Source organism: Salvelinus fontinalis, chromosome 2 (genome assembly GCF_029448725.1).
Source record: "Salvelinus fontinalis isolate EN_2023a chromosome 2, ASM2944872v1, whole genome shotgun sequence".
Lineage (NCBI taxonomy): Eukaryota > Metazoa > Chordata > Actinopteri > Salmoniformes > Salmonidae > Salvelinus > Salvelinus fontinalis.
In genome coordinates, this window is record NC_074666.1 from 7,686,674 (window position 1) to 7,708,430 (window position 21,757).

Below are 21,757 nucleotides of genomic sequence, written 5' to 3' on the forward strand. Positions count from 1 at the left end.
ACTGGAGGGAGCAGCGTGGTTACTGGAGGGAGCAGCGTGGTTACTGGAGGAAGCAGCGTGGTTACTGGAGGGAGCAGCGTGGTTACTGGAGGGAGCAGCGTGGTTACTGGAGGGAGCAGCGTGGTTACTGGAGGGAGCAGCGTGGTTACTGGAGGAAGCAGCGTGGTTACTGGAGGGAGCAGCGTGGTTACTGGAGGGAGCAGCGTGGTTACTGGAGGGAGCAGCGTGGTTACTGGAGGGAGCAGCGTGGTTACTGGAGGGAGCAGCGTGGTTACTGGAGGAAGCAGCATGGTTACTGGAGGAAGCAGCGTGGTTACTGGAGGAAGCAGCGTGGTTACTGGAGGGAGCAGCGTGGTTACTGGAGGAAGCAGCATGGTTACTGGAGGAAGCAGCGTGGTTACTGGAAGAAGCAGCATGGTTACTGGAGGGAGCTACAGAGACAACAATACGACTCATTGTTCATGATGACACATTAAAGACAGCTGAAACATCCCACTTTCAGCCTGAACGTTTAATACTCATCAATGATGAGTCATCATCATGAATAATAAGAATGTACAGTAAGTGACTGTATGTGAAAGTGAAAGGAATGCTGTACTGCTAGCATAAAGCATTACAGTAGAAGGATCATAATGTGACAGAGAATTACTTACTGTTCCATAGAGCCAGATGAGGAGCGGCTGGAGCCTGTGGACCCGTTAAGTACAGACCTCTCCCTCTTCATCTCCTCCATAATATCCCCTCCCCTGGGGATGAGCTGGGAGGGTGTGGCCCCCTCCTTTAGGGACCCTGATCCCCCCTTATCTGAGCTCTTCAGACCCCCAGTGCAGGCCTCCTCTCCTGAGTCGCCCCCCTCCATACTCAGACCACTACCCATACTCCCCTGGGCCAGGAGGAAGGGCCGGCCCATGCCACTGATCTTCTTGTTTCTCATTCTGTTCCTTGAAAGGGGGAGGGAGAGGGTGGAGAGATGGAGAGATGGACAGGGTGGAGAGATGGACAGGGTGGAGAGGGTGGAGAGATGGACAGGGTGGAGAGATAGACAGGGTGGAGAGGGTGGAGAGATGGAGAGGGTGAAGAGATGGAGAGGGTGGAGAGATGGACAGGGTGGAGAGATGGACAGGGTGGAGAGGGTGGAGAGATGGACAGGGTGGAGAGGGTGAAGAGATGGAGAGGGTGGAGAGATGGACAGGGTGGAGAGGGTGAAGAGATGGAGAGGGTGGAGAGATAGACAGGGTGGAGAGGGTGGAGAGATGGACAGGGTGGAGAGGGTGAAGAGATGGACAGGGTGAAGAGATGGATAGGGTGGAGGGTGGAGAGATGGACAGGGTGGAGAGATGGAGAGGGTGGAGAGATGGAGAGGGTGGAGAGATGGACAGGGTGGAGAGATGGACAGGGTGGAGAGGGTGGAGAGATGGACAGGGTGGAGAGAGGGGGGGACAGAGAGAGAGACAGAGATAATGAGAAGGGTAGGTTCGTTTAAGGTTTTGTTCACATAAAAGCCTTGATAAAAACTGGTCTGTGCATCGCATGCAAATGAGTGTGGTGGTGTCCTCCCTCACTTCTCTAGCTCGTCCTGTGTGTGTGCAAAGGTGCAGTTGGATCCTCGGGGACAGCCACCCTGCTGCCGGAGGTCTCGACAGATACTGGTCTTATATTTGCTGTTGGGCTGCGGCTGCATGGGAAGGAGACAGACAAAACAATGTTACTGACAATAGAAAACCACTGTGCTTGATGGACATAAATGTTGCTGTATTACGTTTGCACGTGTGTATGTGCGTGTGTGATTTTGCGCGCATGAGTGCATGCATGTGTGTGTGTGCATGTGTGTTTGTGCGCATGTGCTTCTGTGTGTGTATATTTGCGTGTGTGTGTGTGTTTGTGTGTGCGTGCGTGCGTGCGTGCGTGCGTGCGTACGTACGTGTGTGTGTGTGTGTGTGCGTACGTGTGTTTGTGTGTGGGTACGTGCATGCGTGTGTGTGTGTGTGTGATGTCCGGTTCTGTACCTGTGCTGTCTCATGGCTCTTCTTACTGAAGTTGTGTATAAACTCAACCAGACCATGAACGACCACCTTCACAGCCAGCATCACACTCTCCAGCTCCTCCCACCACGGAGCCACCGCTGCATCTACCCACACCAAAACACACATCCCATATCAACATCCCGGTCTCCTTGTTTCTAAACAATATCATAGTGTCTGCAGCTTCTAAACAAACCCGCAAAACCCACAAAGATATACCACAGATACCTCCACCTGTCTCACAGGCCCGGTCTGTCCACCTGTCTCACAGGCCCGGTCTCTCCACTTGTCTCACAGGTCCGGTCTCTCCACCTGTCTCACAGGCCCGGTCTGTCCACCTGTCTCACAGGCCCGGTCTGTCCACCTGTCTCACAGGCCCGGTCTGTCCACCTGTCTCACAGGCCAGGTCTGTCCACCTGTCTCACATGCCCGGTCTGTCCACCTGTCTCACAGGCCCGGTCTGTCCACCTGTCTCACAGGCCCGGTCTCTCCATTTCTTTACAAGTCTAGTGAGTCATAATGTATTCACTGCAGCCAGTTTTCACCCACTAACATGAAACAATGGTGCGTTATCATGTTACCTCTTCTGTTCAGTACTATAATTGGTGATGATCTAAACTAGGGCATCCCCCCCGGGTACACCTTCTGGTTTTGCCCTAAAACTACACAGCTGATTCAAATAACCAACTCATCATCAAGCTTTGGTTATTTGAATCAGCTGTGTAGTGCTAGGGCAAAAAAAATCGAAACGTGCAGCCAGAGTTTGGGAAACCCTGGTCTGAACATCAAGGGAGTTGGATGGGGAAGCTGCTGGGTTCGCCAGGCCCTGAGCTGAAAGGTGTGGGTTGATCTGTACTGTGTCTACCTGGGTTGTGGTCGATGTTGGCCAGTAGTTCCAGGTGTTGTCTGAGGCTGTTCAGATTGGCTGGGTCTCCTGTTCTCTGTAGAACTATCGTCAGCTCCTGGACACTCTTTGCAAAGGACTCTGGGGACTGGAGCTGTGGGAGTGACCATCATCCAATAGAGTTAGTGAAGAAACACCTAACAACTCAATGAAGTGCAATTGAATATGGTTGTACTGAGTCTACACCAGCGGTATTCAACCAGGGGTCAGCGGAGGTACTGCAGGGGATCCACGAAAATATTTTTACAAATTACAATAAAAGTGGAATGCTTTATGAATATCTCTAGCAACAATAGAATAAACTAATTTTGAATGACATACCTACAGTAGGAAAAGAGGAGAATATCTTATTTCTGATGATGCCAACTTTATTTCTCAACTCCTAATGTTGAGCAAATTACATTCAATTACACTCACTGGAGTCAATTACACTCACTGGAGTCAATTACACTCACTGGAGTCAATTACACTCACTGGAGTCAATTACACTCACTGGAGTCAATTACACTCATTGGAGTCAGTTACACTCACTGGAGTCAGTTACACTCACTGGAGTCAGTTACACTCATTGGAGTCAGTTACACTCACTGGAGTCAGTTACACTCACTGGAGTCAGTTACACTCACTGGAGTCAGTTACACTCATTGGAGTCAGTTACACTCATTGGAGTCAGTTACACTCACTGGAGTCAGTTACACTCATTGGAGTCAATTACACTCACTGGAGTAACTGACATGTGCTTTTTCAAAGTCTCCGCTAATAGGCTACCAGTCAACAGGCTACCAGTCAACAGGCTACCAGTCAGTAGGCTACCAGTCAATAGGCTACCAGTCAATAGGCTACCAGTCAACAGGCTACCAGTCAATTGGCTACCAGTCAATAGGCTACCAGTCAATAGGCTACCAGTCAATAGACTACCAGTCACCAGGCTACCAGTCAATAGGCTACCAGTCAATAGGCTACCAGTCAACAGGCTACCAGTCAATAGGCTACCAGTCAATAGGCTACCAGTCAGTAGGCTACCAGTCAATAGACTACCAGTCAATAGGCTACCAGTCAATAGGCTACCAGTCAGTAGTCTACCAGTCAATAGGCTACCAGTCAATAGGCTACCAGTCAGTAGGCTACCAGTCAATAGGCTACCAGTCAGTAGGCTACCAGTCAGTAGTCTACCAGTCAATAGGCTACCAGTCAGTAGGCTACCAGTCAGTAGGCTACCAGTCAATAGGCTACCAGTCAATAGACTACCAGTCAATAGGCTACCAGTCAATAGACTACCAGTCAACAGGCTACCAGTCCATAGGCTACCAGTCCATAGGCTACCAGTCAATAGACTACCAGTCAATAGGCTACCAGTCAATAGGCTACCAGTCAATAGGCTACCAGTCAATAGACTACCAGTCAATAGGCTACCAGTCAATAGGCTACCAGTCAATAGGCTACCAGTCAATAGGCTACCATACTACTGTATGGCATCAAAGCTCGTTTGGAGGTTAGTTAACACAGTGTCCAAAGAAGGGCCAGATGTATACAGAATGGTGTTGTCTGCGTAGAGGTGGATCAGGGAATCACCCGCAGCAAGAGCGACATCATTGACATATAGAGAGAAAAGAGTCGGCCCGAGGATTGAACCCTGTCAATAGAGTTTACATTTCCTCTTCCAGTTATAATGTGGGAGGTCAAAATAATGGAAAACTATCTATTAAATGTTTTCATTTTAAAATGTTGATTACTTCTCCTTGCCATTATCATTCACCTGATGACAAGACAAGACGTGATTTTTTGTTGTTGTTGTTGCTAACGTATGATGGGGATCCCTAGGTCGCCGGTTTGCCTGGGACGTGGTCCCTGGGACGTGTTGCCTGGGACGTGTTGCCTGGGACGTGGTGCCTGGGACGTGGTGCCTGGGACGTGGTCCCTGGGACGTGGTGGACGTGGTCCCTGACGTGGTCCCTGACGTGGTCCCTGGGATGTGGTCTCTGACGTGGTCCCTGACGTGGTCTCTGACGTGGTCCCTGGGACGTGGTGGACGTGGTCCCTGACGTGGTCTCTGACGTGGTCCCTGGGACGTGGTGGACGTGGTCCCTGACGTGGTCCCTGACGTGGTCTCTAACGTGGTCTCTGACGTGGTGGACGTGGTGCCTGGGATGTGGTCCCTGGGACGTGGTCTCTAACGTGGTCCCTGGGACGTGGTGCCTGGGATGTGGTCCCTGGGATGCGGTCCCTGACGTGGTCCCTGACATGGTCCCTGGGACGTGGTCCCTGACGTGGTCCCTGGGACGTGGACCCTCCTGGGACGTGGTCCCTGTCGTGGTCCCTGGGACGTGGTGCCTGGGGCATGGTCCCTGGGATGTGGTGCCTGGGACGTGGTGCCTGGGACGTGGTGCCTGGGACGTGGTGCCTGGGACGTGGTCCACTACAGACGTGGTGCCTGGGGCGTGGTGCCTGGGTTGTGGTCCACTACAGACGTGGTGCCTAGGACGTGGTGCCTGGGACGTGGTGCCTGGACGTGGTCCACTACAGACGTGGTGCCTGGGGTGTGGTGCCTGGGGTGTGGTGCCTGGGGTGTGGTCCACTACAGACGTGGTGCCTAGGACGTGGTGCCTGGGACATGGTCCACTACAGACATGGTGCCTGGGACGTGGTGCCTGGGGTGTGGTGCCTGGGACGTGGTCCACTACAGACGTGGTGCCTAGGACGTGGTGCCTGGGACATGGTCCACTACAGACATGGTGCCTGGGACGTGGTGCCTGGGGTGTGGTGCCTGGGACGTGGTCCACTACAGACATGGTGCCTGGGATATGGTGCCTGGGACGTGGTCCACTGCAGACGTGGTGCCTGGGACATGGTCCCTGGGGTGTGGTGCCTGGGACGTGGTCCACTACAGACATGGTGCCTGGGATATGGTGCCTGGGACGTGGTCCACTGCAGACGTGGTGCCTGGGACATGGTGCCTGGGGTGTGGTGCCTGGGACGTGGTCCACTACAGACATGGTGCCTGGGATATGGTGCCTGGGACGTGGTCCACTGCAGACGTGGTGCCTGGGACATGGTCCCTGGGACGTGGTCCCTGGCAAACCGGCGTCACTACAGACCCTGGTTCGATTCCAGGCTGTATCACAACCGGCCGTGATTGGGAGTCCCATAGGGCGGCGCACAATTGGCCCAGCGTCGTCCAGGTTAGGGTTTGGCCGAGGTAGGCCGTCATTGTAAATAAGAATTTGTTCTTAATTGACTTGCCTTAAATAAAGGTTACATAAATAAACGTAATACAGTGGTGGGGAGGCAGACAGCAAACCTTATCGATGATAGACTGCATGTGTGACTTGTGGATGAGGTCTCCTACCTTATCGATGATAGACTGCATGTGTGACTTGTGGATGAGGTCTCCTACCTTATCGATGATAGACTGCATGTTTGACTTGTGGATGAGGTCTCCTACCTTATCGATGATAGACTGCATGTGTGACTTGTGGATGAGGTCTCCTACCTTATTGATGATAGACTGCATGTGTGACTTGTGGATGAGGTCTCCTACCTTATCGATGATAGACTGTATATGTGACTTGTGGATGAGGTCTCGTACCTTATCGATGATGGACTGCATGTGTGACTTGTGGATGAGGTCTCCTACCTTATCGATGATAGACTGCATGTGTGACTTGTGGATGAGGTCTCCATAGAGCAGAGAGGACCACTGTTCAGGGGAGATACGGAGCCCCGCCTCCATGGCGATGTGTACGATCTGGGCGTCGTGCTCGCGACGCAGCACCTCGTACGCACGGAACTCCTCCTTTAGCTGCATCAGCGACGAGTCCTCGTCACGCTTGGTCACCTGGGAGGGAGGGGAGGAGGTTGGGAGGGAGGGGAGGAGAGGAGGATGGGAGGTGGGAGGGAGGGAGGTGAGGGAGGTGAGGGAGGGTTGGATGGGAGGGAGGGAGGGAGGTAGGTAGGTAGGGTTGGATGGGAGGGAGGGGAGGGAGGAAGGGAGGGAGGAGAGGAGGATGGGAGGTAGGGTGGAGGTAGGTAGGTAGGTAGGTAGGTAGGTAGGTAGGTAGGTAGGTAGGTAGGTAGGTAGGTAGGTAGGTAGGTAGGTAGGTAGGAGAGGGAGGGTTGGATGGGAGGGAGGGAGGTAGGTAGGTAGGAGAGGGAGGGAGGGAGGGGAGGTGAGGGGGTGCGAGTGGGGGAGCGGAGGATGGGAGGGAGGGAGGGAGGTGGGGGGAGGGTTGGGACATACAGTACAGTTAGAAACCTACACCCAATAAACCAAACAAATTCACATCATCTACAGTAACCCAGTGACCTACAGTAACCCTGTGACCTACAGTAACCCAATGACCTACAGTAACCCAGTGACCTACAGTAACCCAATGACCTACAGTAACCCAATGACCTACAGTAACCCTGTGATCTACAGTAACCCAATGACCTACAGTAACCCAATGACCTACAGTAACCCAGTGATATACAGTAACCCAGTGACCTACAGTAACCCTGTGACCTACAGTAACACAATGACCAACAGTAACCCAATGACCTACAGTAACCCTGTGACCTACAGTAACCCTGTGACCTACAGTAACCCAATGACCTACAGTAACCCAATGACCTACAGTAACCCTGTGATCTACAGTAACCCAGTGATATACAGTAACCCAGTGACCTACAGTAACCCTGTGACCTACAGTAACCCTGTGACCTACAGTAACCCTGTGACCTACAGTAACCCAATGACCTACACTAACCCTGTGACCTACAGTAACCCAGTGACCTACAGTAACCCTGTGACCTACAGTAACCCAGTGACCTACAGTAACCCAGTGATCTACAGTAACAGTAACTCAGAGTCTACCCCATGAGTAATCATAATAAGACACCAGGCCAGTCCATCTGTGACTGTCCCTCTGTGACTGTGACTCTGTGACCGAATGGGCAACTGGGGAAAATATAGAACAGTGTTTCACCCTGGGTAAATGGTTGGCATTGCAGTCCTGCCAACCAAGCCAACCACGCTTACAGGCTGGAGGACTCAACAACAAGGCTATCTCTCACGTGCACACACACATACACACATGCACACGCACTTATGCACGCACACACAAACACACACACACGTCACCACTAGCAGACAGTTTCTATCACTGGGAGTGAGCAGAGGAGTGAGCAGAGAGAGGACCATTTGAGTCGTTTCATGTGGAACATGTTTCCAATGACAGCTACAGTAATGTGTCATAATTGGCAATATAAATATAAATCTCTCTCCCAGAGAGATTCAGGAACACATGGTAAGTGACAAGCGGAAGCTTTCTCCACTGCTGGGCATGATGAGTGCCAGAGGCAGAAGGTGGCACCTCTTCAGAGTGCATCAATAATCATGACTGGTGGTACGGTACAGTATGGTGCCTAGTTATGTCTCTGGCACTTTTAAAATACTTTTTTAGCACTTTGATAAAACCATATTTTCTATTATCATTATATTAAACCACGACAGCCTGTAGGCTACAAGGTTATGGAGACCGTTATCGACGTCAGTGACGTGTATGAGTTGGTGTGTGTGTGTGTGTGTGTGTGTGCATGTGCATGTGTACTTGTGCGTATGTGTGTGTATTTACATGCCTACGTGCATCATAAGTGCATTTGGGCGCATACAATACAATATACAATACAATATACAATACAATATACAATACAATATACAATACAATATACAATAGAACATACAATAGAATAGGTCTCACCTTAAAGCAGGAGGCCCTGTAGAGCAGCTGGACCACATGTCCTATGGAGGTTTTGGAGGCCTGAGGGAACCGAGCCTCCAGCTTCTGGACCACAAAAAGGACCAGAACTTTCCTGGACAGAGCTGAGCCGTCCTCTAGCGCCAACAGCACCAGCTTCAGAGCATCCTCCTGCGTGGCTGTATCAGACGACACACACAACTGTCATCATGTAGCTACAGTACATACTGCATAGTACTTATGAAGTACTCCTAGTACATATCAGTGGCCTTATGTTCCAAAGCAGATGAAGAGGATTAATTAAGGAATTATGTAAGTACTAGTACATACTGCATAGTACTTATGAAGTACTACTAGTACATTTCAGTGGCCTTATGTTCCAAAGGGGATGAAGAGGATTAATTAAGGAATTATTTAAGTACTAGTACATACTGCATAGTACTTATGAAGTACTACTAGTACATATCAGTGGCCTTATGTTCCAAAACGAATGTTTTAAGTACTAGTACATACTACATAGTATCTGATATTACTATGCTGTATTATTGATATCACTATGCTTTATTTATGTATTATTATGAAATAAAATAAAATAGTACTTGTCACATACAACCTTACTGTGAAATGCTTACTTACAAGCCCGTTTAACCAACAATACAGTTCTAAGAAAATAAAGTAAAGAAAAGATTTACTAAGTAAACTAAAGTAATAAATAAAGTAAAAAGTAACACAATAAAATAACAATAACAAGGCCGTATAGAGGGGGTACTGGTCAGTGTGCTGGGTACAGGTTAGTCGAGGTAATGTGTACATGTAGGTAGGGGTAAAGTGACTATGCATAGATAATAAACAGCGAGTAGCAGCAGTGTAATAACAAAGGGGGGGTCAATGCAAATTGTCCGGGTGGCCATTTGATGAATTGTTCAGCAGTCTTATGGCTTGGGGGTAGAAACTGTTAAGGAGCCTTTTGGACCTAGACTTGGCGCTCCGGTACCGCTTGCCGTGCGGTAGCAGAGAGAACAGTCTATGACTTGTGTGACTGGAGTCTTTGACAATTTTTTGGGCCTTTCTCTGACACCGCCTAGTATAGCAGTTTCCATTCCAGGCGGTGATGTAACAGGTCAGGATGCTCTCGATGGTGCAGCTGTAGAACATTTTAAGGATCTGGGGACCTATGCCAAATCTTTTCAGTCTCCTGAGGGGGAAAAGGTGATGTCGTGCCCTCTTCACGACTGTCTTGGTGCATTTGCACCATCATAGTTTGTTGGTGATGTGGGCATCAAGGAACTTGAAACTCTCGACCCGCACCACTACAGCCCTGTCGATGTGAATGGGGGTGTGTTCGGCCCTCCTTTTCCTGTAGTCCACGATCAGCTCCTTTATCTTGCTAACGTTAGGACACTGCCAGGTCTCTGACCTCCTCCTTATAGGCTGTCTCGTCATTGTCAGTGATCAGGCCTACCACCGTTGTGTCGTCAGCAAACTTAATGATTGTGTTGGAGTCGTGCGTGGCCACGCAGTCGTGGGTGAACAGGGAGTACAGTAGGGGACCAAGCACGCACCCCTGAGGGGCCCCCTTGTTGAGAATCAGCGTGGTAGATGTGTTGCCAACCCTTACCACCTGGAGGTGGCCGGTCAGGAAGTCCAGGATCCAGTTGCAGAGGGAGTTGTTTATGCAAATTGGAGTGGGTCTAGGGTTTCCGGGATGATTGTGTTGATGTGAGCCATGACCAGCCTTTCAAAGCACTTCATGGCTGTGTGCTACAGGGTGGTAGTCATTTAGGGAGGTTATGCTTTGTGTTTTATGTTGTAAATGTGTCTGAAACTTTGTGTGCTGCTATTTTAGCCAGGTCTCTCTTGTAAAAGATATTGTTCATCTCAATGAGGCTAACCTGATCAAATAAATAAATGACATAATATGTATTAGTACATATCTGACATTTCATCATACTTTTCTTTTTTTTACAGCAAGAGGGAATCCTATCACACTGTAGGAAATAATACAGTGTTGTACTGGTGTCCTCAGACTGGAAACCCCTCGCTCAGGATCTGCCCTATGAGTAATCATTATAAGACACCATAGTGCTGTAGCATCATATTAGAGAGTAGAGAGGGAGGATAGGACACAGAGAGAAAAGCATGCTGAAGATGTGATTGACAGGTGTATTATCCTATCACCACTGACTAGGTCCAGTACATCATATGACTGACAGGTGTATCATCCAATCACCACTCACCAGGCCCCAGGAACTGGCATCCCCGTGCTCTGACGGCAGCCCACAGGTTAGCAGAGAGCTGCTGTGGGTTCTGGTGCTGCAGGATGAGCTCTGTGACGGTACGTTCCCCTAGCGACCTGCCCGCCCGCACCGCCCGCAACCGCCCCTCCTCCTCCACCAGCTGACAGTTGACGAGTGTCACCAGCTTCCTCTGCATGGGCCGACTGAGTACGCTCGGACTGAGGGTCAACACACCTGGATTGCAGAGAGGAAGGGTTCAAATGTCAGAAGACGGCATCAGAAACATAAATACTGAAATACCCACACAAAAGGACAGAAACACGAACAGAAACACAGAAACACAGAAACAGAAACACAGACACATGAACAGAAACACAGACACATGAACAGAAACACAAACACACAGACACATGTACAGAAACAGAAACACATGAACAGAAACACAGACACACAGACACATGTACAGAAACAGAAACACATGAACAGAAACACAGACACACAGACACACAAACACATGAACAGAAACACAGACACACAGACACACAAACACATGAACAGAAACACACAAACACATGTACAGAAACACATACATATGAACAGAAACACACAAACACATACACATATACAGAAACACATACATATGAACAGAAACACAGACACATGAACAGAAACAGAAACACAGACACATGTACAGAAACACAGACACATGAACAGAAACACAGACACATGAACAGAAACACAGACACATGAACAGAAACACAGACACATGAACAGAAACACAGACACATGAACAGAAACACAGACACATGAACAGAAACAGAAACACAGGCACATGTACAGAAACACAGACACATGAACAGAAACACAGACACATGAACAGAAACACAAACACATGTACAGAAACACAGACACATTAACAGAATCACGAACAGACACACAGACACATGAACAGAAACACAGACACGTGAACAGAAACACAGACACATGTACAGAAACACAGACACACAAACACATGAACATAAACACAGACACATGTACAGAAACACAGACACATGTACAGAAACACAGACACACAGACACATGAACAGAAACACAGACACATGTACAGAAACACAGACACATTAACAGAATCACGAACAGAAACACAGACACATGAACATAAACACAGACACATGTACAGAAACACAGACACATGTACAGAAACACAGAATCACGAACAGAAACACAGAAACATGTACAGACACACAGACACATGTACAGAAACACAGACACATGTACAGAAACATAGACACATGAACAAAAACACAAACACATGTACAGAAACACAGACACATGTACAGAAACATAGACACATGAACAAAAACACAAACACATGTACAGAAACACAGACACATGTACAGAAACACAGAATCACGAACAGAAACACAGAAACATGTACAGACACACAGACACATGTACAGAAACACAGACACATGTACAGAAACATAGACACATGAACAAAAACACAAACACATGTACAGAAACACAGACACATGTACAGCAACACAGACACATGTACAGAAACACAGACACACAGACACATGTACAGAGACACAGACACATGTACAGAAACATAGACACATGAACAAAAACACAAACACATGTACAGAAACACAGACACATGTACAGCAACACAGACACATGTACAGACACACAGACACATGTACAGGCACACAGACACATGTACAGGCACACAGACACATGTACAGGCACACAGACACATGTACAGAAACACAGACACATGTACACACACACAGACACATGTACAGAAACACACACACACACACACACTGACATACTAATACAGAGACAATTTCCCAAACTCTGTTATTGTTTACTAGAGCTTAAATGTAATCCTAGTCTAAAACAAAACTGCATTTATGTAGTCTGTTAGTGCTGCCCGCAGTAGAAAACCGCTCTCATCCTCTAATAAATGTCCCATAGCAGGACAAAGTGCTGACAAAAGTGTCTTAAAACCCTTTATTAGAGTGAGTCTATGAAAGACCAGGGATGGATGACCACTGTCCCCTCTCCAATTCTGTGATCACCACAAAAACAGTTGACAAAGCTGCCGAGGGATTGAACTGCGTTCTCAGCTTTCCAGGTGAATTAACCCAATAAACGGAGCACTACTCCTCAGTTATTGGCTTTTAAAAGCACTGATGGGAAAACAGGACTCAAGGTTTACTGCCCGTCACACAGCGTTTTAATGGTCCTGGGAGAAGGATATTCCATCCTCCACCATGCAATTACCAAATCAAATATTGGTCCTGGGAGAAGGATATTCCATCCTCCACCATGCAATTACCAAATCAAATATTGGTCCTGGGAGAAGGATATTCCATCCTCCACCATGCAATTACCAAATCAAATATCAAATCAAATTGTATTTGTCACATGCACTGAATACAACAGGTGTAGGTAGACCTTACCGTGAAATGTTTACTTACAAGCCCTTAACCAACAGTGTAGTTTTAAGAAAATAAATAAACTAAAGTATTTGAAACAGATGATCTACTCTGCAATATACTGTTATTCTGAGAATGAGGTATCATGATATATGCAATTTGAAATGATATGCAGGGTAAAGTCATGTTGTTAGTTTAACTTCTTCACATTTCGTAAATATACTTTTTTCTTGTCATCTAATTGAAGGACTCCTTTAAATTAACCTTACAGAGCACATGGGCTTCCTGGTTCTAGCTGCTTCTACATGCTCTGACGCAAACGTTACCACCACATTAAGCTCAGACCCTGAGAATAACAGGAAATACTGTGTTTCCCTAACCTCAACTGCACGCGCTCACACACGCTCACACACGCTCACACACGCTCACACACACACACACACACACACACGCATTTATCACCAAATCTCTGTGTTCTGGTACCTTTTCCTCCACTGATGGGTTTGAGATAGAGAGCCAGCTCCTCCACACACACCTTGCACACCTCATAATGCCCTACCTCCACAGCACTGCTCAGAGTCACAGGCTGGGACTCCACAGCCTGGGAACACACAACATCATTATCATCATCATCATCATCCGTAACATCATTATCATCACAATCATCATCATCACTATCATCGTCATCATCATCATCATCCGTAACATCATTATCATCACAATCATCATCACTCTCATCGTCATCATCATCATCGGTATCGTCATTATCATCACAATCATCATCATCCGTAACATCATTATCATCACAATCATCATTATCATCACAATCATCATCATCATCACTCTCATCGTCATCATCATCATCATCATCGGTATCATTGTTATAATCATTATCACCATCATCAGTATAATCATTATCGTCATCATTTTCATCATCGATATCATCATTATCTTCACAATCATCATCATAATCATCACTCTCATCATTATCATTATCGTCATCATTGTCATCAGTATCATCATTATCATCACAATCATCATCATCACAATAATCCCCATCATCAGTATCATCAATATCATCATCAGTATCATTATTATCTTCACAATCATCATCATTATCTTCACAATCATCATCATAATCAGTATCATCACAATCATTATAATTATCATCACAATCATCATCATCACAATCATCATTATCATCAGTATCATCATCATCTTCATCAGTATCATCATTATCATCACAATCATCATCATCATCAGTATCATCATAATTTTCACAATCATCATCATTACCATCACAATCATTATCATAAGTATCATCATCATCAGAAGAAGAACCACAACAACAACAACAACAAGACATGCTGTGCCCACCTGAGCTCCCACCAGCTGTAGCAGGGCACTGTTGACTGGCAGGAGGTCGATGTCAGTGTTGATGGCTGCCTGGTCGAAGGGACAGGCCTTGCGGTGCAGCTTGTGCAGACAGGTCTTACACACAGTGTGCGAGCAGCCCAGACTGATGGGCTTGTGGCCGCTGCTGTCAAACTCGTTGTAGCAGATGGGGCAGGAGAGGAACTCTGTCCACTGGGCCGCCTGCACTGGCATCCTGCTGCCTGTCCTCCCTGCTGTCACCTCTGGAGGGCGCTGTCTTGCTCAGGGGGATTGCATGCCGCCACGCCCCGACAGCTCACTGACAACTGGTATAGAAGAAGAAAGAAAGTAGGTTAGAGTGCAGGCCAGCGGCAGACTGGTCATCGCCAGAGAGATCCTGCACTCCATTGCTCCTCCATTGAGCAAGCTTTTTAGTCCTGGACTAGGATTTTCATTTGTGTCTGGGAAACTGGCCTGTTGAGTTTTAGTGTCATTTTTTGTCTTTCATTGCCTTGCAAATACAAAAAGGTGCCAACTGGTCAGGTGCATTGCTCCATAAATCTGTCCCCTAGTGGCTATAAACGTTGTAGCTGTTTCACAATCCACAATCTTGGAAAAGAAAGTAGAGCGGTGAGCGGCAATCTCTCAAAGCTATCTTTCTTTCCCTCAATCTCACTCTCTTCTACACATCTCTCATCCATTGCCCACTACCCTCCGTAGACTTGTGTTAACTGCTTGGTCTAATGCATAGGCTTTAGCTCAACGGACCACGAAATTAGGGAGCACCTGCGCCACGAAATTAGAACCCCAGTTGGTCACACACCCACAACCCCACCCATTCTGCTGCAGCTCCACCCTCTCTCTGATGCCTTCCCTGCCCTTCCATCATGCCTCCTCCTGGGAAAGTAGGTGGAGAGGCCTCCTTTGGCTGGCTAAAGATCATGGAGGTGCTCTACCATGGCATGATCCTATCAGTCTGATTTACACACTGACTGAGTACCAGGCCAGATTTACACCCCTCTCTCTCTTACTCTCTCTCTCTCTCTCTCTCTTGCTCTCTCTCTCTATGTCTCTCTGTCTCTCTTTCTCTCCATGCACTCCGCTACAGGGCACAGGGTTATAAATCCTCAGAGTGAAACCCAAGACAGCAACAGGATCAGTATGGGCACACAGAGAGAGACAGGGATTTAACCAGAATCTGTCTTTATATGGCAAACTCCTTTAAGCCCAGGAAGCTGCCATTTAACTTGCGATTAAGCAGTGTTTCAAGCTTAATAATGTCAAAATACCTAAGTTACTCACCAAATATGGAGTTTCGATTAGCAGCTATAGTCAGTTACTGCTGTCACAGCCGGTGTGCACTTCCAAAAAAGGTCTAAATAAAAATGTACATGCAACCGAAAAAATGCCTCTACGGCAACATCCTTTGTATTGTACATTTGTAGGCAGTAAGGTTAGTGCTGTCCGGGATCCTTGGGACGTGAACTGAACGATTGGAATAGAATAGACCTTTTTATTTTCGACCTTTTATGGAAATACATACCGGCCATGACGGCAGTAAATAATTGTTAACCTTGAAAAGTTAGTGAATGGCAAGTTGAATGGCTGCTTCATGGGCAGGAGATTCGCCATATCAACGTCTCCAGTAAAGCCAGAGTCTGGTTCCGACAGAGATAGAGAGAATATGCTCATACAGCCAACTGTAGCCAAATGGATAAGGATCATTGCTGCAGATGATCTGGCCAATTAGCAAGTCTGTGCAAGGCTTTAGTTTAGACCACAGGGTTCTGTACAAAGCAGGAAAAGCACCCAGGAGCCACGACGGAATTCACTTTCCTTCATGCAACAGCTGCACCGACAGACCGGTAACTGCTGGGTGGAACCAACTGCTCCATCATCACCCCTCACCCAATGCATGGCATGAGGAAGTTGCATCAGGCAGACCCAGAGATGGCTCTACCAGGCTAGACCTGTACTATCTTACTGTAATGCTGAGTTCAGTTATGCAACAAAGGAACGCACTACTGTTCACAATCAATCATTGTGCAGAGAGAGGGAGACACCATCCACCGTGACCCTAAGGTCAGGAAAGTGTATGCGCCTTCGCGTGTGCGTGCGTGCATTCTTGGCTGGCTGTGTCCATCATTAACTAGAAAATGCCATTATGTAGTAAAAACAACAATTAACTCAACTCACGAATCTCACACAACTAGAAAATGAAACGTTGCATGCATGCCTACAAATCTATCTACTAAAAGATCAAGCTGGTCAAGCTTTTTTTTCAACTAAATTACACACCATCCAAGTGGCCCAGGGCGCGCGGTGTCCACATTGCCTCTCCCGCGTGAACAACCCTGTGCTGATCTTGCGCGTCATGTTTCCGCGAGGGCTCAGTCACTGGCTCGCGGACTAAAGTGAAAACGCATGTAAAAGCTACCGGGGAAACGTTTTTGGAGAGCTGAAGTTAGATTTGGTGACGCGACGAAGCCTCTGGGCGGGGAAACCGCAAATACAATTTGAACCACAGTGAGTGATTCAGTGTCTCGTTGAAACCACCTGTTTCTGACTGTAAGCTACAGCGACATATCCTGTTGTTCGGGGTGCCCCAGATCATTTAAAACATCTCCTCATGAATGTTTAGGCGGCCGCCTAGGGTGGCAGATTGACGAGAGCGGCATTTTCTGAGATAAATTGACCAAGACGCACCACGAACAACAACACATAAAACCTCACATAATTCTGCCTAAAAACTATGACAATTTCTCTCAACCAGTGGCGTATGAGCTTTTTAGGTGAGCGCTGGTGCCGCCCGTTGATAAGCAGTGCCCGCTTTGTCAAAGGCAGGGGCGCAAAACATGTTGCTTGTCCATTCACAGCGTGCCTCTCCATGCTGCTGTTGGAGAGACGCATCTCTGCAGCGATCCAACATCGTTCCTTAATAAAAATGATCTAACATAAATCATGTAGCAGATATACGATATGGTTGAAATAGTATGTGGCATTTTCTGTAGCCTACAGGCTGGAGATAAAATGTATGTCAATGTAATGAGACGCACACTTTTGACGTCATGATGCAGGTTTCTCCGATCAAATAGTTTAACCCACATGGCGATCAATCAAATAAAAAATGTGCTGTCATGTTAATAAACAACATATCCTAAAAACGGTACAGGATCAAAGTAAAATGGACAATATGGAATGGACAATCACAACTATTGTCCAGGACTTTCATCCCATTATTATGATCAGTGGTTTCAAGTTTGTATAGTACATGTATGACATAGCGTACATTTTTTGATATAGCGAAAAATAAAATACTTCTGCATTTCCCGCTGTGTAAACACATTGCAAATAGGCTCGCGATAACTCCTGATAGAGTTGGGTAGCTGATATTCAGAGTTTAAAATAGTCAAATTGATTAGTCACAGCAAACAGGACTAATAAAGTCAATGCAATGGCCTGTTTTACAAAAAAATGGGCCTACCACATGGATGGCCGACATGGTAGGCTACACCCCAGTAAGCATGAGCCGACCTCTTTTGGATGTATTTTTTTGGTCCTGTACTGACAACGTTCTTTGGTGTTTTACAAACAGTAGGCTTACCACATCGATGGGCATTCATAAAATTCTATTTCAGACAACATGGTAAGCTACACCTCAGTAAGCACAGGCCGATGCCGATTGGACCTCTCTTTTTGGTGCAGTTCCAGACTGGCCTTGATTTCCACATCCACAGACATTGTCTATGTTTGGTTCAGATTTTGTCCGGTCTTGACCAGCCTTGATTTGGCCAAAACATAGACATTTATAAATTATTTATTTTCAACTTTCATTCAGAATAAAAAATGAGCCTGATTTCAACATCAGGAAAATATATATTTTTAACATCCAGAAAATACATATTTTTAAACGTCCAGAAAATATGCCTTTTCAACGTCCTGGAAAATATGTATTTTAAATATATGGAAAATACCTTTTCACCTTTCATTCAGAACCTAAATTGAACCTAACTTCAACTTCTGGAAAATACGTATTTTAGATGTCTTTTAGACGTCTTTTCAACGTCATTTTGCTTACTGGGACTATTTTAGTTTTGCGGGAGGCAGCTTTTGTCAGTCTCGCCTAAAGTAGCAGATAGGCAAAGACTGGCCCTGATCTCCTCGTGATATAGAATCTTATACAATCAGTAGCCGATGTGATAAACTATATATAAACAAGAGGAAATGGCATGCTCATCATCTTGTGACTACTGTGGGTGAGAAAAGGGGATATCTGTCCTCCTACACACACACACACACACACACACACACACACACACACACACACACACACACACACACACACACACACACACACACACACACACACACACACACACACACACAGTCTTCCACCAGCAGATAATTTACATTTAACATGTGGCTATACACATTTGGCCCCTTACATTTGGCTCTCCTCGCACATACTGTATGCCCCAGTCAGTCCTCACATGGCCCCATAGAGTTCCCGGTTGGCTCCCGAAGAGTCCCCTATGTGCCTCAACAGAACAGCAGGTGTTCTAGAACCTAAAGGACTGCCTGGCATTAGTTGGTCCTCCTCCCTTTGGGCAGGGGTAGAACCTGAACCCCTGGAATGTGAGGAGGTTAGCTCCAGTAGTAGGGCTGTTTTATAAGTGTGTGTGTGTGTGTGTGTGTGTGTGTGTGTGTGTGTGTGTGTGTGTGTGTGTGTGTGTGTGTGTGTGTGTGTGTGTGTGTGTGTGTGTGAGAGTGAGAGTGAGAGTGAGAGTGAGAGAGAGAGAGAGAAATAAAGAGCGAGAGGTTTAGAAAGAGAGAGAGAGAGCGAGCGAGAGAGACAGAGAGAGAGAGAGAGAGAGACAGAGAGAGAGAAAGAGAGCGAGAGAGAGAGAGAGAGAATGTGTGCACAGGTGCATGCATAGGTGTGTGTGCATGTGTGTTTGTGTGGAATATAGAATATGGAATACGGAACATTGCCAGCAGAGTGGGCTTCAATGAGTCACAGTCATTACTGTCTATTTGAGCCATGAAAAAAGACCGCCACAAACCTAATCACCATTCCCTCACTACCCCCTGAATGAATAGTTCAATATTATATTCCTTTGCACGGTATAGCTTGCTCTTTGCTCAGAACCCCTCGTTATCTGAATCATGGTCCTTTCAAAACAAACTGTTTGTAGGAAAAACAACAAAACAAGCTTGTTTCCTCTTCCTGGGTTCAAAAATAACCAAAGTGTTTATTTCCTGTTTTTGTTTATCAGTTTGGATTTCTATTCTGAGGTCAACATTTTACAATTTAATTAGTAGAGTGACTTTCAAACATAATCCATTTGTCAGGGTTAATATTAGACTATTAAATTAAATTAATTTGTTATTCTCATTTTGGAACAGAATAACTGCAGAATAACTGCAGTAAACACAACTATAAGTGCAACTTTACAATTGTAGGCCTTGTGATATTAGGCCTGGTGCACATTATATGCTGTATATCAGACTGTATTCATTTTGATTTAAGAAGGCCTTTTCAGAGTGTATTCAGCCTGGCATCAATACCTTGGCGGTGGGTGTGTGGCACTGGCACATATCACTCGTGAGAGATCTGACTGTACACGGAAGTAGGTGCAACAGTAATTATTGGAGCCTGCATTTTGTTATGCAACTTCATTGGACAGCCAGTTTGTGTAACATTGTCTAACATGAATCTGTTGATGCCTCTGTGAAAAGAGCCTGATTGAATAATAGCTCTATTTCCAATAGATGAAGATGCAATTGTTTATTTGGTATTTTTCTCATTGACTTCATGATGATAACACTGGGCTGCACTTTCGATGCATAAATATGAATTCCCCTGAAGAAAATGCTAAGTCACCAATATTTCCGAAATAAATTGCATTTACTACATGATTCCACATCCAAATTGTACAGCCATTCGCCTAGCGTTTTAGCAGCATGCAACACAAACAAATCAGAAATGGACAACCAGCTGAAAGTCGCGCCTCTTTCTGTCACTTACCTTAGGCACTGTAACGGAGTACTATAATGATCATCTTTTTATCGTCCAAGAGAACAAACGGAAAAAAATATCAGCAGCTGCTGCAATGGAACAGCAGTAATCAACTAAATTATATAGATCCCGCATTGAAAACTGTCATTTCAGCACATCAAATTAGTTATTTGTCCAATTTCTATATTCATTCCCAACCTACGCGACTTGTTCGCTCAGGTAGCCTACCCTCCCTTGGTTTGACAACTAGGGACAACGATCGTGTGTATTGTATCACTCCGCTTCCCGTTTTTGAACTGCGTGCCGGTAGCAGGCGCGTCTTGATCAGCCGGAGAGGGTTTCGGGTTAAAACGAGCGGTACAAAATAATATATATTGAACATTTACCTCGAAACCTTGTTTATTATGGTTGTGGGTATGTGGTACTATTTTCATATTATGGGCAAGGATAAAGACGTAAAGGGGCAAAGCCGGAACAAGCCGCTTTTCGAGGCGTGGACCGCATCGTTTTTAAAGAGACAGGGGATGCGATAGGACCTATAGACACAATGCTCTGAGCGGGTTTTGGCGCTATAATGACAGACACCTATCCAATTGACCGTCTCACTGTCTCTGCTTGCTAATCTTATTTGTCTAACAGTACAATGTAATGCAAGATAAAGTGCAGTGCATTCAGAATGTTTCTAGCATTCAGTAAATCATCAGTTGTTACTGTGTCATGATTGTAGCCTACCTATAATAACCTAGTTATTGAGCCCATACTGGAATCTAAGTTTTGGCTGGTTGTAGTATGGCTCTAGAAGTAGCAGAAACGTAGTTCAAGGGATGGAGAAAGAGAGGCCCAATACTCCCCCTCTCTCCTCTCCTCCATTCCTCATTCAATAATGGAACGGTCCTAAACAGCACTTTACACACACACACACACACACACACACACACACACACACACACACACACACTACTCCCTTTTACAGTCGATCTGTGTCCCTCTCAGTACTCCGGGGGGACCATGGGAGAATTG

The 21,757-nt window shown here is 46.4% G+C and overlaps 1 protein-coding gene across 3 annotated transcripts in view; it reads right to left on the minus strand.

Annotated features, from left to right (window-relative positions):
- LOC129810998 (roquin-2-like) overlaps positions 1-21,168 on the minus strand; it is a 36,321-nt gene extending 15,153 nt beyond the window's left edge. The window contains exons 1-10 of one of the 3 annotated variants that reach the window (XM_055862084.1): positions 20,747-21,168; positions 14,722-15,044; positions 13,828-13,945; positions 10,898-11,131; positions 8,664-8,839; positions 6,560-6,760; positions 2,887-3,019; positions 2,007-2,128; positions 1,563-1,675; positions 654-935 (exon numbers count right to left, since the gene is read on the minus strand). In XM_055862084.1, coding sequence (XP_055718059.1) covers positions 654-935; positions 1,563-1,675; positions 2,007-2,128; positions 2,887-3,019; positions 6,560-6,760; positions 8,664-8,839; positions 10,898-11,131; positions 13,828-13,945; positions 14,722-14,952 — 1,610 coding nt within the window. In that variant the 5' untranslated portion in view covers positions 14,953-15,044; positions 20,747-21,168. Of the gene's footprint in view, positions 1-653; positions 942-1,562; positions 1,676-2,006; positions 2,129-2,886; positions 3,020-6,559; positions 6,761-8,663; positions 8,840-10,897; positions 11,132-13,827; positions 13,946-14,721; positions 15,045-20,746 lie in introns of all 3 variants that reach the window. The other 2 variants (XM_055862076.1, XM_055862066.1) reach the window with 2 other exon arrangements.
- Positions 21,169-21,757: the final 589 nt, after the last annotated feature.